General features: G+C 48.7%; 1 protein-coding gene, 1 long non-coding RNA gene and 3 pseudogenes across 12 annotated transcripts in view; 2 read left to right on the top strand and 3 right to left on the bottom strand.

Moving 5' to 3' along the window:
* The first annotated feature begins 24 nt into the window (after positions 1–24).
* On the top strand, positions 25–5,727 carry LOC120605296 (uncharacterized). 6 transcript variants are annotated; one of them, XR_005653591.1, is made up of 4 exons: positions 25–489; positions 1,021–1,115; positions 4,761–4,894; positions 5,667–5,727. It is a non-coding gene; the product is annotated as an uncharacterized LOC120605296 (long non-coding RNA). The 6 variants fall into 6 exon arrangements; XR_005653592.1 differs by lacking the exon at positions 4,761–4,894; XR_005653593.1 differs by lacking the exons at positions 4,761–4,894; positions 5,667–5,727 and adding an exon at positions 4,981–5,130.
* Positions 531–649, bottom strand: LOC120605404 (uncharacterized; annotated as a pseudogene).
* On the bottom strand, positions 4,240–4,355 carry LOC120605368 (uncharacterized; annotated as a pseudogene).
* A 2,068-nt stretch (positions 5,728–7,795) lies between the features above and the next one.
* On the bottom strand, positions 7,796–7,914 carry LOC120605420 (uncharacterized; annotated as a pseudogene).
* Positions 7,915–12,246: 4,332 nt separating this feature from the next.
* ERCC1 (ERCC excision repair 1, endonuclease non-catalytic subunit) overlaps positions 12,247–15,385 on the top strand; it is a 16,521-nt gene continuing 13,382 nt past the window's right edge. Inside the window, exons 1-2 of one of the 6 annotated variants that reach the window (XM_039866208.1) lie at positions 12,247–12,382; positions 14,582–14,693. In XM_039866208.1, the coding sequence (XP_039722142.1) occupies positions 14,601–14,693 (93 nt within the window). In that variant the 5' untranslated portion in view covers positions 12,247–12,382; positions 14,582–14,600. Of the gene's footprint in view, positions 12,383–14,007; positions 14,190–14,343; positions 14,482–14,581; positions 14,694–15,385 lie in introns of those variants that run through there. The other 5 variants (XM_039866206.1, XR_005653589.1, XM_039866205.1 and 2 more) reach the window with 5 other exon arrangements.

Here is a 15,385-nt window from a genome sequence, read left to right as displayed (position 1 = left end):
GGAGCCGGCGTCGCGCGGGTTCCCGAGGCCGTGCGCGCCCCCTTGCGAGAACGGGGGCCGGGGGCGCGCGCCTGAGTCACCGCCTCCCGCGGCCCCGCTGCGCCGCGAGGAGCACGGACCGCTGGCTCCGGACACCCCGCATCCGCTCCAGCCTTCTGGGTCCCTGGGCACCTGGAAACCGGCAGGCTCAGAATATTCCAGGAACATCGCGACGCGTCCACCCGGCCTCCAGCGGCTGACGGCGGACTTTGGGGCAGAGGCGCCCCCTGGTGGTCCTACCAGGGATTGCAGGCAGGAGCTGGCCAGGATGAGTCCAGCCATTCTCCTCCCTACACCACCCCCCACACACCTATTTCTAAATGAGGAAACTGAGGCAGGGAGAGGAACTGATTGGGACCTTGCAGCCTGAATTGCAAGGTACGGTCGTTCAGCTTCAGCCTGGACACCTCGACACCTCCCTTAGTGGCGAACTCACTACCTGTCAGACAAGTAGGTGCTATTTCTTTATTTTTTTTCTTTCTTTTTTTTAACGTCTACAGCACCTGGTCTTCCTAGGTAGTCTCCCATCCAAGTACTAACCAGGCCCGACCCTGCTTAGCTTCCAAGATCAGACAAGATCCAGCACGTTCATGGTGGCATGGCTGTAGACTTATTTCTTTTTATTAGTAGTATTTATCTAGTCATTCAACAAATCTTTGTCAGGAGTGCGCTGTGTGCTAGGCACTGTGGTAGGTGATGGGGACATAGCAGTGAAAAGGACAGACAGAGATGTCTACCCTCATGGGGCTGACATTCTAATAGGGGAGACAGTAAATACATAAGATGGTTTCAGATTGTGATAAGCACTGAGGGGAAAATAAAATGGAATGATATAGTTTTTTAAAAACGGGGGGATATTTTGGTAAGAGTAGTCAGGCAAAGCATCCTCTGAGGAGGTGACACTGAATTGCAACCTGAATGATGAGATCAGGCATCTAAAAAGACTCTGGTTTAATTCAATCCTCTCATTCTATTTCACAGACCTGGAGACAGAAGCCTGGAGAGGACCCAGTTGAGGACTGAGCTTGAAGACTGTAGATTACATGAGTGTCCACTGCATAATTGTTCAGCTTCAGGTTGGTCTCATCCTGTGTCCAGGAGCTCGTTTCCTCCCAGCATATAGATACCATCCGTCAGCAGTAGTAGTAATATCGATTACTATTTAAAAAATAATAATAATAGCTACTATTTATCCAGCACCTACTCTGTGCCAAGCAGTCCACTAAGTGAGATATTGCTCCCACGCCCCATGAACGGATGAGGAAAACTGTTCCCCACATCCATTCTCTTCCGGCCACACGGGAGGGAAGAGACGGTGACCCAGGCCCCGCCAATCAGAGCATTCCAGGCCTTCTGCCCTCTGATGACAGTGATTGGTTCAGTGGTGGGCATGTGACCCATTTGGGCCTGTGAGTAATAGAACCACTGGGCAGGAGACCTTTCTTCCCTCTGGGGTCACCAGGAGGATGAGGTGTGAGTACAGAGCTGCTGGCGCCATCTTTGCTACCTCAAGGAAGGTCTTTCTGAGAAAAATATCAGAGAAATTTGGAACCCAGAGCTTAGGCAGTGGCCTCATATCATTGTCACTTGAGATCCTGGGTCAAGCTGCTACTGAAGGCAGTCCTACCCCTTGACCTTTTATTATTATTATTATTTATTCCTACAGCACCTGGTCTTCCTAAGTGGTCTCCCATCCAAGTCCTAACCAGGTCCGGCCCTGCTTGGCTTCCGAGATCAGACATCGGGCTTGTTCAGGGTGGCGTGGCCGTAGACCATGGACTGTGGCTTGCACTGGGGCGCGAACCCAGGACCTTCTGTGTGTGAAGCAGACGTGCTCCCCGCTATGCTATGGAGCCACATCCTTGCCATTTTTTTTTTAACATGAGCCAATACATTTTCCTAAACCAGTTTGCACATGGGAGACTCCTGCTTAATTCACTTTCCCTCGCCGAGAGTCCCCAGGAACTGATCCTGACACTTTCCACTGCCCCTAGTCCTTGAGAATGGACCACCGTACCCCATTTGTCACACACTGCCCCCCCACTCTCTCAAGGCGCAGGCACGGACAGCTCGTGTGCATCTGGGCTCCCCCCATCTGGGCAGGCACCCTCTACTCTCTTCCACTGTCAGGATTTCAGCCCTGTTTGGGCCCAGGAGGCCTCCCACTCTCAGCCTGCTCTCCAGACCCAAGTGTCTAGCGGCTCTTGGATGCCTCCCCCTGGGTGTCCCACAGGATTTCACCCGACCTCAACAACCTTCCTGTGCCTCTTCCTCCTGGGTCCCCAGCACAGGCATAGTCCCACACTGACCCCTTCTCCTAGACCAGAGGCCTGGGCCTCCTCCTGGATGTCATCTTCCATTTACCTCCCATACCTTTCCATTCAGTCTTAGAGATTTCATTGGTTCTCCCTCCCCACCTCCCACCACTTGATCCCCTATCCCCATTTCATCCTCCCTCCGCTCCTCCCTGCTCTCCTGCCTCAGGCCCACCAGCTCTCATCTAGCAGGATCTTGCCAAACCACGGACTGGTCCCTGTCAGGTCTTGGCCCTACTGGGAGCCCTCTGTGGCTCCCGGGTTCCAGTCTCCGACTTCCGTGCGAGGCCCGCGGGGACCTGCCGCCTTCTTCAAGCTCATCTCTTGCTCCGCGCTTACCCCAACGCACATTAACTCCGTCCTTGAATAATACCCAGACTGCTCGCCTTTTCCCAAGTGCATCATAGCTCAGCATGCCTCCCGACCTTGAGCGGTCTGTTTCCTCTGCCCAGAATGCCTTTGCCGACTTTCTCTACCTAGCGAATATATTTCTCAGTCCTTCAAGGTCCAATCAACCATCCCCTCCCCCGAGAACCCTTGCGTGACTCCCTCCACGCTAAGCCGGCCCCTCCCCTCAAGGGTAGGGGTGGCTCACTCTGCTCAGCAGTGTGTGCGAGGCGCCTGGCACACACGGTCTCATTGAGTTCCCCCCAGAACCCTCAGGGGCCAGAAACAAACAGTCCCAGCTCCAGGATGAAGAAACTGAGACTCAGAAGGGACAAGTGACTCATTGAAAGAATCGCAAGGCCAGGGAGGGGACAGAGTCAGGATTTGAAGTCATGACCTCCCACAGCCCGGCTCATCCAATTATGCTGAGTATTTATCTCGGTTTTGTAAGTTTTTATTTTATGACATTTTCAATAGAGGCACACACGTATTTAATTTATGAATAAAAAATATACTCCATGTAGAGTCCTGGGTGGCTTTGTGGCCTCTCTGTTAATAGCTTCTTCAGCTGTAGGTGTAAAAAAAATAAAAATAAGGGATTGTAAACTGATAAGGTCCTTGCAATCTGTGAGGTCAACCAAGTGTTGCTTTGCCTAAAAAAAAAAAAGAAAAAAAGAAAAAAAATAGCTTCTTCATCTAGTGCCTCCTCCTCCTGGGTCCCCAGCACAGGTATAGTCAGTCCCACATCCAGGCATGACCAGAACAGGAAATTCAGCACATCTTTAGAGGCCACATTTAAAAAGATTTCTTTTTTAATTGTTCAATTACAGTTGACATTCGATATCATGTTAGTTTCAGGTGTACAACATAGTGGTTAGACATTTCTATACCTTATGAAGTGATCACCCCATTAAGTCTAGTACCCACCTGGCACCATACACAGTTATTACAATATTATGGACTATATTCCCTATGCTGTACTTTACATCCCCGTGACTATTTTGTAACTGCCAATTTATACTTCTTAATCCCTTCACCTTTTTCACCCAGTCCCATAAGCCCCTTCCAACCTGGCGACCATCGGTTTGTTCTCTGTATCTATGAGTTTGTTTCTGTTTTGTTTGTTTGTTTTGTTTTTCAGATTTCACATAGAAGTGAGATCATATGGTATTTGTCTTTCTCTGACTTTCTCTTAGCATAATGCCTTCTATGTTCATCCATGTTGTCACAAATGATAAGAGTGCATCCTTTTTTATGACCAAGTTATATTCCATTGTATATATATGCCACCTTTTCTTCATCCATTCATCTATCGACGGACATTTAGGCTGCTTCCATATCTTGGCTATTGTAAATAATGCTGCAATGAACATAGGGATGCATATAGCTTTTTAAATTAATGTTTTGGAATTTTTTTTTAAGGGGAGGCATCCCTTAGCTGACCTCACAGATTGCAAGGACCTTGTCAGTTTATAATCCCTTATTTTTTTATTTTTTACGCCTACAGCACCTGGTCTTCCTAGGTGGTCTCCCATCTAAGTACTCATCAGGCCCAACCCTGCTTAGCTTCTGAGATCAGACATCGGGCTTGTTCAGGGAGGCATGGCCGCAGATGGATTTCTTCAGATAAATACCCAGAAGTGGCATTGCTGGATTATACGGTAGTTCTGGTTTTAACTTTCTGAGGAACCTCCAAACTGTTTTCCATAGTGGCTGCCCCAATTTGCAACCCCACCGACAGTGCACGAGGGTTCCCTTTTCTCCACGTCCTCGTAAACACTTGTTGTTTGTCGATTTATTGATAATAGTCATTCTGACAGGTATGAGGCGATTGCTCATTGTGGTTTTCATTTGCATTTCTCTGACGGTTGGTGACGTTGAGCATCTTTTCATAAGTCCATTGGCCTTCCGTATGTCCCATTTGGAGAAGCGTCTAGTCAGGTCCTCTGCAGGCCATAATTTTGACATGAACATCAGTTACTGCTCCTCTTGAAGTGCTTCTGACACGGATTGTTCCAGAACACCACAAGAAATCCCAAGGCTCAGTGGCCCCAGAACAAATGCCCCACCTCCCCGACACCTGATGTCCTCCCAGATGGAAAATACGCTGATGGCGAATTCCAGGGACCAGGGCTGTCCATGAGAAATATGATGTGAGTCACGTGACTAAGTAACTGCACTAAAAAAGGAAAAAAGAAACAGGTGAAAACAATTTTGTATATGTATTTTTTTTAACCAGATATATGCGAAATATTTCAACATGTCCTCGGAATCAGCAATTATTGATGAGATATTTTACATTTTTATCGCACCAAATCTTGGCAATCCGGTGTGAATTTTACAGCTCCACTTTGGACCATCAGTTACTGCTCCTCTTGAAGTGCTTCTGACATGGATTGTTCCAGAACACCACAAGAAATCCCAAGGCTCAGTGGCCCCAGAACAAATGCCCCCCCTCCCCGACACCTGATGTCCTCCCAGATGGAAAATACGCTGATGGCGCACATCTCATTTTGGACCAGCCACGTTTTCAGTGCGGAAGAGCCACACGTGGCCAGTGGCACAGCAGGGGGCGATGGGCTGGCCATGGACCTGGGAGTGTGGCTTCCCCAAAGTCGAGACAGTGAGCTCCGGTTGACAGCGTGGCTCACAGTCAGGACCCCAGACTCTGAAGCCAGACTTTGGGGTTCAGATGCTAGTTCTGGAACTTCCAAGTGCAGCTCTAACCTCTCTGCACCTCAGTTTACTCTTCTATAAAAGGGGGCCTCACCAACAAAGCTTCGTAAGGATTTCGTGCATATTAAATTAACTCACAGATATTAAACAGTGAGAACGGGGCCTGGAACATATTAAGTACAGTATGAGTACTGCCTTTTATTATTTGAAATTTGTGAAGGAGAAAATCTCTAACTTTCATATTACCAGCTGAAGAATGAAAAACTCCTTTCAAATCTCCCCACCGTCAAAGTGGAGCTGTCGAGGGCAGGGGAGTGCGCAGAGCCTGCACGAGACTCTGGGTTCTCAGGGGTCGTGTGCGCGCCTCCATGGATGGAACCGGCCGTGCGCAGTCACCAAGCTTTGGACGCCTCCCAGTGTGAACTCCCCACCTGTTTCCTTGTTCTTATTTTTTCTGTTTGGATCTGTGTAGTGGGTTGAACGGTGTCTGCCTCCCCTCCCAAGATATGTCCACCTGACACCTGTGAATGTGAGCTGGTTTGGAAAAAGGGTAATTAAGGTACGGACTTTGAGATGAGATCACTCTAGATTACCCAGATGGGTCCTAAACCCAACGGCAAGTGTCTTTATAAGAGACAGGAGGAGAAGACACAGACGCACAGAGAAGCCACGTGACGATGGAGGCAGAGACGGGAGCGGTGTAGCCACAAGCCCAGGAACGGCCGGAGCCACCAGAAGCTTCGAGCCGCGAGGATCCTCCCCTAGAATCTTCCGACGGAGTGTGGCCCTGCTGACACCTTGATTTCGGATTTCCGGCCCCCAGAACCGTGAGAGAAGAAATTTCTTTTGTTTTAACCAACCAAGTTTGTGGTGACTTGTTACGGCAGCCACAGGAAATGAATATGATAATCTGTCTGGGGACCCGTTTCTTCCTCCCTGAAAGCAGTTTCTGTGGCTTTTAGATGCCATCTCACAGGAGGGAACTAAGGCCTGGAAAGAGGGCGGAGCCGGAACCAGACCTCAGGCCCCCAGAACCTCATCCAAGTTCAGGGGTCACTGTGGAAACTTGCAGGGTATTTTGCCTGTTAGAAAAATGTAGAACGCTTATTGAGTTTTCTTTTAAGGCAGTGGTGGAGAACGCAAGCTTTGGTCGGAGTCCTGGTTCAGTTGCTCACTTGCTGTGTGGCCTTGGGCTAGAGGCTAACCTCTCTGTGTCTCCGTTTCCTTCTATAAAATGGGGATAATGAGATAAGTCATCTCAGAAGGTTGTGATGTGGAGTATATGAGAATCCATAGACTTTACCGTTTGACACAGTCCTGGGAGTCTTTGCAAATGCTATAAGACGAGAAAAATAAATAAGGTATAAAAATTGGAAGGCGAGAGATAAAACTACCGTTTGGGTCATTTTCCAGGAAAAACTAAGAGAATCAACAAACTATTTTAATATGAGAATTTGCCCAGATTGCCTGTTAAAAGGTCAACCAACCATACTTAATAGCATCCATCAACTAGAAATTATAAGAGAAATAAGATAAAGAGTTAATAAATTAGAAAAATGTCATCTGCGTGTACTGGTGACTTTCAGATTTCAATCTTAAGCCCACAGCTCCCTCCTGCCTACTGGTATTCCCCCTGGCGTGTCTTGATGGTTTCTCCAACGCTAAGGGGGCTCCGTCAGAATTCTCTGCCTTCCTCCCCAGCCTGCTCTCCTGGGTCACGTTACTGCCAGTCTCTCAAACCTAAGCATTCTTCTTGATTGTCCATCACCCTAGTCCAGGATGCCATCTGGTCTTTCCTGGCCAATTGCAGTCTCTTCCTCTCTGGGCTTTCTGTTTCCATCCTTGACCCGTTACAATTCATTCTCCACTCAGAATAAGGTCCAGAATACTTACCGCAGCCTTCAAGGCCTTATGTAATCTGGTCCCTTTGCTGCCCAGCCTTATTTCTTGTCACTCTCGCCCTTGCTCCCTGTGCTCCAGCTATACAGGTCTTTTTTCTGTTTCTCAAACTCCCGAAGCAATTTCCTACCACAGGGCCTTTGCACAAACTGTTCCTGCTTGTCTGGCCTGGAAAGCTCTCCCTCCTGTCTTTTCACCTTGCAGATTCCCGGTCATCCTTTATGTCACTTCTTTTTTTTTTAGACGAAGCAACCCTTGGTTGACCTCACAGATTGCAGGGACCTTGTCAGTTTACAATCCCTTATTTTTTATTTTTATTTTTTATTTTTTTGAAGGGGAGGCAAGGCAACCCTTGGTTGACATCGCAGATTGCAAGGACCTTGTCAGCTTACAATCTCTTATTTTTTAGTTTTATTTTATTTTATTTTATTTTATTTTATTTTATTATTTTATTTTATTTTATTTTATTTTATTTTTTACTTCTACAGCACCTGGTCTTCCTAGGTGGTCTCCTATCCAAGAACTAACCAGGTCAGACCCTGCTTAGCTTCCAAGATCAGACGGGATTGGGCTTGTTCAGAGTGGCATGGCTGTAGACTACAATCCCTTATTTTTTATGCTTACAGTATATGTCTCTTCTTAAGTGCTCCTTTGATGGAGAAACCTCTCCTGCCCTCCCATTTCCATCCCAGTTAAAATTATGTTCCCGCATTTTTGTTATTCTTGCCATTTGTCAGGTTTATATGATTATTAGTTCAGTGATTCTTAAACTTTTTGGTTACAGAGTCCCTTATGTTCTCAAAAATCATTGAGGACCCCAAAGAGTTTTTGTTAATGTGGATTATATCTATCACAATATTCACTATATTGGAAATGAAACTGGTGAATTAAAAACCACTTTTTGATTCATTTAAAAATAATACAAAACCGATTTTGTGTTAACATAAATCATACAGTTTTAATTAAGAGTGACCATATTTTCCAAATCAAAAAAAAAATTAGTAGTTTAATTACTAAATTTAAAAAATTTAGTTTTTGCAAATTACTTTGGCGTCTGGCTCCATGGAAGACAACTGGGTCCTCACATCTGTCTGCTTCTGTGTTTAGTCTGTTACGACATTGTGCAAGCTGCATTGTACACTCAGAAAAGAGTGAGTGAAAAAGGCAGGTGTCTTAATATTATTATGATTATCATTTTGACCTTGGGGATCTCTTGAAGGATTACTGGGGACCCCCCTCCCCCAGGGTTCTGTGGACTGCACTTTGAGAATCTCTCCTTAGCTTTGGGTTCTCTAGGGCCTAAAGACAGCGTCCTGGGAACTAAAGTCCTCTGGGGCCAGGCGACCTGGTTTAAGAGACAACCCTGACTACTAACAAGGCGAGCTACTAACGAGCCTCGTTTTCTTCATCTCTAACATGGGGGTGGTGACGATAAAAATAATGAAAGCACCTTCCCGCTAGGGTTGTAGTGACACCCATAGGAGATGGTTCTCAGAATCTCACCTGACACGTTGCATACGGTAAACATTTGCTATTATAATTTGGAAAATGTCATTTTCTTTTATTATCAACACTTTATCCATGCAATTAATTTCTCCGGAGGCCTGTTTTTGTGCTGAGCAATGCTGGGGACACGGTGATGACTGAGAAGGGCTCGGCCCTGCCCTCATGGGGCTCCCGGTTCAGTGGGCCCCGGAGATTTCATTTGTGAGAGATGGCCCTTAACACCAGGTCTCTGAAGAGCATGAGTTCTTAAGACTGAGTAGGCAGGGGAGGGTGGGAACAGCATGCAAGGAGCTAGGGCAAGTGGAGAGGGGACATGCTCTGGCCTGGTGACAGGCCGGGTTATTTTTCCGTTCCTCTGTGCCCGAGACGGCTCCATACTGTTTCTGGTGAGAGGCAGGCGTGCCTCTCCGGTTCGTCTCCTCTCCTCCCCGACCTCTCTTCCTGCACAAAGTTCTCGGATTCTGGGCTCTTCGAGGGAAGTCCCACCTCCGATCTAACTTCAGTCTCTCATGCTGCAGATCCCCCCCCGTCTGCTGTATATCCATCCACGGTGGTGACCGGTGGAAACTCTGGACATTGCAGTAGAAGGGGTCCTAGGAAGGCGCGGGGTCGGGGCCAGGCGCCTCCACTGCCCCCCATCCGGGGGCCGCCACTCTGGGCTGGGTGAGTCAGCCCCCGCGGCTCCCGCGTCATCTCGGCCGCTCCTCTCGGCGCTATTTCGGGCTCCGGGCGCTATAAATAGAGGCTCGCCCAGCGGAGCCGCCCCCCTCCTCCCCGGGCCCCCCCTGCGTGCCCGACCCCGCAGCGATCGCCGGGCCGCGCGTCACCGCGGCTAAGTTTAGAGGCGGGAGGGGATGCCGGCCCGGTCACTGCGCCCCGGTTTCCAGAGCCTTCGGCCCGGCTGCTCGCCACCCAGAGCCCCTCGGGCGGACGTGGGGTTGGGGTCTCCCCATAGTCTCCATCCCCACCGCACAGAGAAAATTGGAAGTTAGGATAAGGGAAAGGTTCGGGAGTGGGGCAGGGGCCGGACTCGAGTCGCCGGGGAACTTGGGCTGCGACTGGAGTTTGAACTTGGAGCTTTTGTGGGAAGGAAGCGGAATCAGAGTGTGGGCCGCTGGAAGATTCGAACTCACAACTCTGGGAGCTGGGCGGACTCAAATCCGCGACCCGAGAGCTCAATTTGCGAATCGAGTGTAGAAATCAAACTTGCAAGTAACGTAGAACCGAGGGCAACAGCGCCCCCGACCTTAACTAATGTAAACAGGCTCAGAGTTTATTAACTGCACGCGGCGGGGTCTTTGTTGCACTTTTGAAAGAGAGAAAGGAGTCGGGAGAAGCAAAAGGGCCGCCTGCCGCTTTCTGGGGGTGGGGGGTGTCTTGTTCCCTGGTGGGTCCTGGCGGAGCGCTCGGGGTGTCCTCTTGTGGGGCGCTATCGCCCCCTGGCGGCAAAGGCGTGAGTTGCAGGCTTGTTTGGCAGTTCTTTCCCCCGGGGGAGAAACTGAGTCTCGCCCTGGTTGGACTCTTAGAAATCCTCTCTGCCTTCGGATTCAAAGACACATTTCTATGATCTTTCTCTATGTCGCTGGGGCTCGGTTCCCTCATCTGTCAAATGAGCTAATAATATCTAAGGGGATGGTTGTTGTGAGGCTTTAGCTCATAGCAAGAGCTCACTCGACAGCAGGCCCCGGGGCGGGGTGGGGGGAAGGTACGTCCAAGACTCCCAGTGGGTGCCTGAAAGGCAGATAGTACCCAACCCTGTATATACTATGGTTTTTCCTGTACATACCTATGACAGTTTATGTAAATTAGGCACAATTAGAGATTAATAATAACTAATAAAACAGAACTATAACAATACTTCTACTGTAATAAAAGTTATGCGAATGTGGTTTCTGTCTCTCAAAATAGTTTATTGTGCTGTATTCAACTTTTCAGTCAAACGAAGCACCTTATGGCCTCTCTTTGGCGTGTCTTAAACTGCCAGCCTCACTACTCTCGTGCTTTGGGGCCATTATTAAGTAAAATAAGGGTGACTCAAACATAAGCACTGTGATACTGTGACAGTCAACCTGATAACCAAGACAGCTACTAAGTGACTAACGGGCAGGGAATGTATACAACGTGGACGCACTGGACAAAGGAATGATTCATGTCCGGGTGGGACGGAGCAGGATGGTGCAAGGTTTCGTCACGCTACTCAGAATGGTACACAATTTAAAACTTATAAATTGTTTATTTCTGGAATTTTCCATTTAATATTTTTGGACCGCGGGGCACCACAGATAACTGAAACTGCAGAAAGCAGGACCGTGGGTAAGGGAGGACGACTGTGCTTTGATGGTACTCTAGTTGATGGCAATATTTCTTACTTACAGAGCCCTCCTGTCTGCGATTGTGTGGCTCCCTCCCGCATCGCCTGCTTCACGCCATGGCGTTTTATCTTCTTCGTAGCATGTATGGCTGTCTGAAACTCTTATTTATGTGTTTCCTTCTTAGGTCGGCTCCACAGGGCAGGGACCTGATCTGATTTGCTCACAGCTGTGTCCCCAGTGCCTGGCACACAGTAGGTGCTCTATACGTAATTATTCAGGGAATGAATGAACCAGTCCATCTCAAGACAGGTCTCCGTGGTTTCAGTGAATCCTCACGACCTCAGCAGTTACAGATGGGGAAACTAAGGCTCCCGGCATTGAAGTCACTTGCCTTAGGCTTGGTGTCTGTTCTTTGTTCATTCACACAGCATCTGAGTTGGTAGCTCCTTCTGGGTGCCAGGCCCTGTGTAGAGGCACCGTGATACAGCAGTAGCCACAACATCTCCTGCCGCCCAGGACTTGGTCAAGGGCTATTTTATTTATATGACAAACCCGAATATAGTACCATGTGCCTGGTACAGTTTTACACATAATTCATTCCATCCTCGTAATAATTATACTATTGTTATCCTCATTTTAGAGATGAGCAAACTGACACACACGCGGAAGCAACTCAGCTGCTAGTAAGTGACCCTAGGGAAAAATTACACCCCAGGATTAATACTGCTTATGGAGAAAGGAGAACTGGGGGATGGTAGTCTTCTCACTGGCAACCCAGACTTTGAGATTCCTATTGTGAAAGTGAAATAAAAGATATTTTCAGATGAGCAAGACTCAGAGAGTTACTATTCACAACGGTCTCTGAGAGAATTACAGAAGGATGTACTTTAGCAAGAGGTAAAAGGTATTCAGAAGGAGAGAGGTTATAAAAAGTAACAGAACCCTTCTGTCCTCTCCAAAGGATGTCCTGAAGTCCTGACCTCAGAATGTGTCCATATTTGGAATAAGGTCTCTACAGAGGTAATCAAGTTAAAATGAGCTCATTAGGGCGGACCCTAATCCAATATGACTGATGTCCTTATAAAACAGGGAAATTTAGACACAGAGACAGACACACCCAGAGGGAAAATGATGTGAAGAGACATGTGGGGACGACTACCGTCTACAAGCCAAGGGACAGAAGCTAGAAGAGAGGTCTGCAACGGATTCTTCCTATGCCTTAATTTTGGACTCCCAGCTTCCAGAACTGTGAGACAATAAATTTCTGTTCTTTAAGCCACCTGGTTTTTGATGCCCTGTTACAGCAGTCCTAGGAAACTAATACAAAAATGTATTCATGAATCAACTGTATAAATATATATATATTTTTTTACAGTAGGCTCCTAACAAAAGCCGGAATTAATGGAGAGATAGAGACATGTTCATGAGTATGAAAAAGGTATCCATCAATTCAATGCAGTTCCAATCTCCATCCCAATAGGATTTGTCATGGAACTAGAAAAGCAGCTGCTAAAATCCATCTAGAAGGGAAAATGTACAAGAATGGTAAAGACAAGATTTGAAACTGATCAGAGGGGGGACTTTGCCTGATGTTACGTCAAAATATATCAACATAAAATAATGAGACAGTATGACATGGAGGCAAGAAACAGATATATATATATATATGTCAGTGAAACATAATAGAAATGTCAGAATACCAGCATATATACGGAAATTTGGTACATGATAAAGACGGACTATTAAAACTGGGGGGCGGGAAACTGGGGAGAAATTGACTTTTAAAATCAATGGTACTGGGACAATTGCTACATCCATTATACATTCCTACTTTAGCGCATTTAAAAAAAACAAGTCTCATATGAATTAAAGACAGAAACAAAACCAAAACTAGGAAAATATTAAAAGAAATGATAGAATATATTTATGACCTTGGGGTATGGCAGGCTTCTTAAACAACACAACAAAAACAAAAATCATATGTAATAGATTGATAAATACGTATGAGTAAACACTACGAGCTTCTGTGTGACAAAAATAAATAAGCAAATGAAGTTCAAATACAAAGTACAAACTAGAAGGAAATATTTGGAATATATGTAACTGACTAAGAGTTAGAATCGGAAACCATAAAGCACTCCTACAAATTAATAGTAATAAAAAAGGCATTCAGCCCCATTTAAAAAATGGGTAAAGGATATGAGCAAGCAATTCACAGAAGACAAATATATAAGACCAATAAACTCACAAAAACATGTTCCCTCTCCTTAGTAATCAGAGTTACAAGTTAGAACAGCGTGATACTATCCTTTCAGGAAATGACTAATACTAACTCATCAACCAGGTCTCTGCTCAGATGTCCCTTCCTCCAGGAAGCCTTTCCTGACCTTCAGGCTGGGTTAGACACCCCCCACCCCGCACCCCCACCATGCACACCCTGCCACTGTCCCCTGGGGTCTCCAATCCCAGCCCTGCCCGCTCTGGGTCGTCACTGTTTGGAACTCGGTCTGTCTTTCCCACTGGACTGTGAGCTCCAGCGCGGGGCTCTCGTTAGTCACCGGTGTGTCACTTAGCGCTGTCCCGCACAGGGCCGGGAACAGAGGAGGCGCTTGGGGAATACGTGTGAAATAAATGAATGAATGGGGGAAACTGTCAATGGCAGAGCCGGCATTAAACCCAAGGCTGTACAGAAGGAAGGGACCTAATCTGATCTCCCACCATCTCTTCTTCACTGACCCGGGTCCGGAGCCCAAGTACCCAAGAAGCGCTCGATCAGGGCATTGAACTTGAGCCGCTTGGCAACCAGAGACGCTCAGGCGCGTCAACCCAAACGTCCGCAGTCCTCCACGACCATAGAGAGCTGAGCCGGGGCGGCGCTCTGGGGCACGGCGAGGGCGGGCTCGAGGGCTAGAGAGGCCGGAAGGGCGCCGAGGCTCCGGGTGCCCTGGCCGCGCCCGCCGGGGAGCGCCTGGTCCTCCTCCTGCGCCTTCCCCGCGGCCCGGGGGCGTGGAAGTGAGTCCTCCCGGGGCCGCGGCGGCCGGGCCGGGGCTGTCAGGTGGACGCGATGGAGCGAGGGGAGGGCCCCTGGGTGCGAGGCCGGGAGCGGGGCGGACGGAGGGCCGGGCGGCGGCCGAGCCCGGCGCCGGGAAGGCGGGGAACGGTGAGGGCGGAGCGAATCGAACTTGGGGCCTTGCGGGGCGGGGCGGGTGGGAGCCGTGCGCCCGGAGGGGGCCGCGCGAGCCCCGTCACAGGTGGAGGCCCCATCCGGCGGGGCTCTCTGGAGTCCGAGGCGCTGGGTGTTTGCAACCTGATGCTGTGGAGCCCTGGGATTTGGGAGGGTGACGGCTGTGAGTGGGGGGTCCCTGCGCGGGGTGGTGGGTCCCTGCGCGGGGTGGTGGGAATGCAGACGCTGATGTCTCCCTCCCGCCGCCACGTCTTCATTTACAGGCCCCAGAAGGACCTTGGGATGGACGAGGAGGGCGTGCGACAGCCCACTGGGCCACCCACGAAGAAGAAATTCTTCATACCCCTGGACGAGGATGCGGTCCCTCCTGCTGGGGTAGGACGGGGAGATGGGAGGACTGCTGCGAGGCCCGGGGTCACCCTGGGAAACAGTCCTTTGCTCTGCACAAGTCTCAGTTTCTCAGTGTAAAATGTCGCGTGGTTCTAAGAGGCAGAGGCAGAGGCTGCAAGCTAGCATCCAACAAATGACCGGGAATGTGTCTTACGTGGCCAGCACTCTGGAATTTATTTCTGACCTTTAAGGAAGGTTTTGCAAAAATAAAAAAGTAAAAAAGCAAAAAAGCCTGCACTTTTGATATCTTTTGGTAAATCGAAGGATCTGGCAGCTCTGAGACTGTGTTTTCAAGGAAGACAGCTGGCTGGTGCTCCATGCTGGCTGCGCCTTATGCGCTATGAAGGAAAAGAAAGGATATGGTTTGTGACGGGGAGAGGTGCTACCTTAGGAGGACCATTGAGGGTCTGCCTCTCTGAGGAGGTGACGTCTGGGCAGACGTGTGAAAGAAGTGAGAGAGTGAGCATTCTCTGGAGAGATGGAACGGCCAGTGCAAAGGCCCTGGGGTCAGAGACAGCCTGACAAGTTTGAGGGCAGCAAGGCCAGTGGGGCTGGAGTAGAGAAAGCAAGGAGGAAGAGGTAGGCAGGGAGGTCCCTGAGGCAAGGGGCAGGGACAGGTGTTCTAGACTCTCGTGGACTATGGCAATAGCTTTGGCTTTTACTTGGAGGTAGGAGCC

The sequence above is a fragment of the Pteropus medius genome, unplaced genomic scaffold (genome assembly GCF_902729225.1).
Source record: "Pteropus medius unplaced genomic scaffold, Ma_sr-lr_union100, whole genome shotgun sequence".
NCBI lineage: Eukaryota > Metazoa > Chordata > Mammalia > Chiroptera > Pteropodidae > Pteropus > Pteropus medius.
Note: the sequence above shows the minus strand (reverse complement) of the source record. Positions and strands in the feature narration are given on the sequence as shown.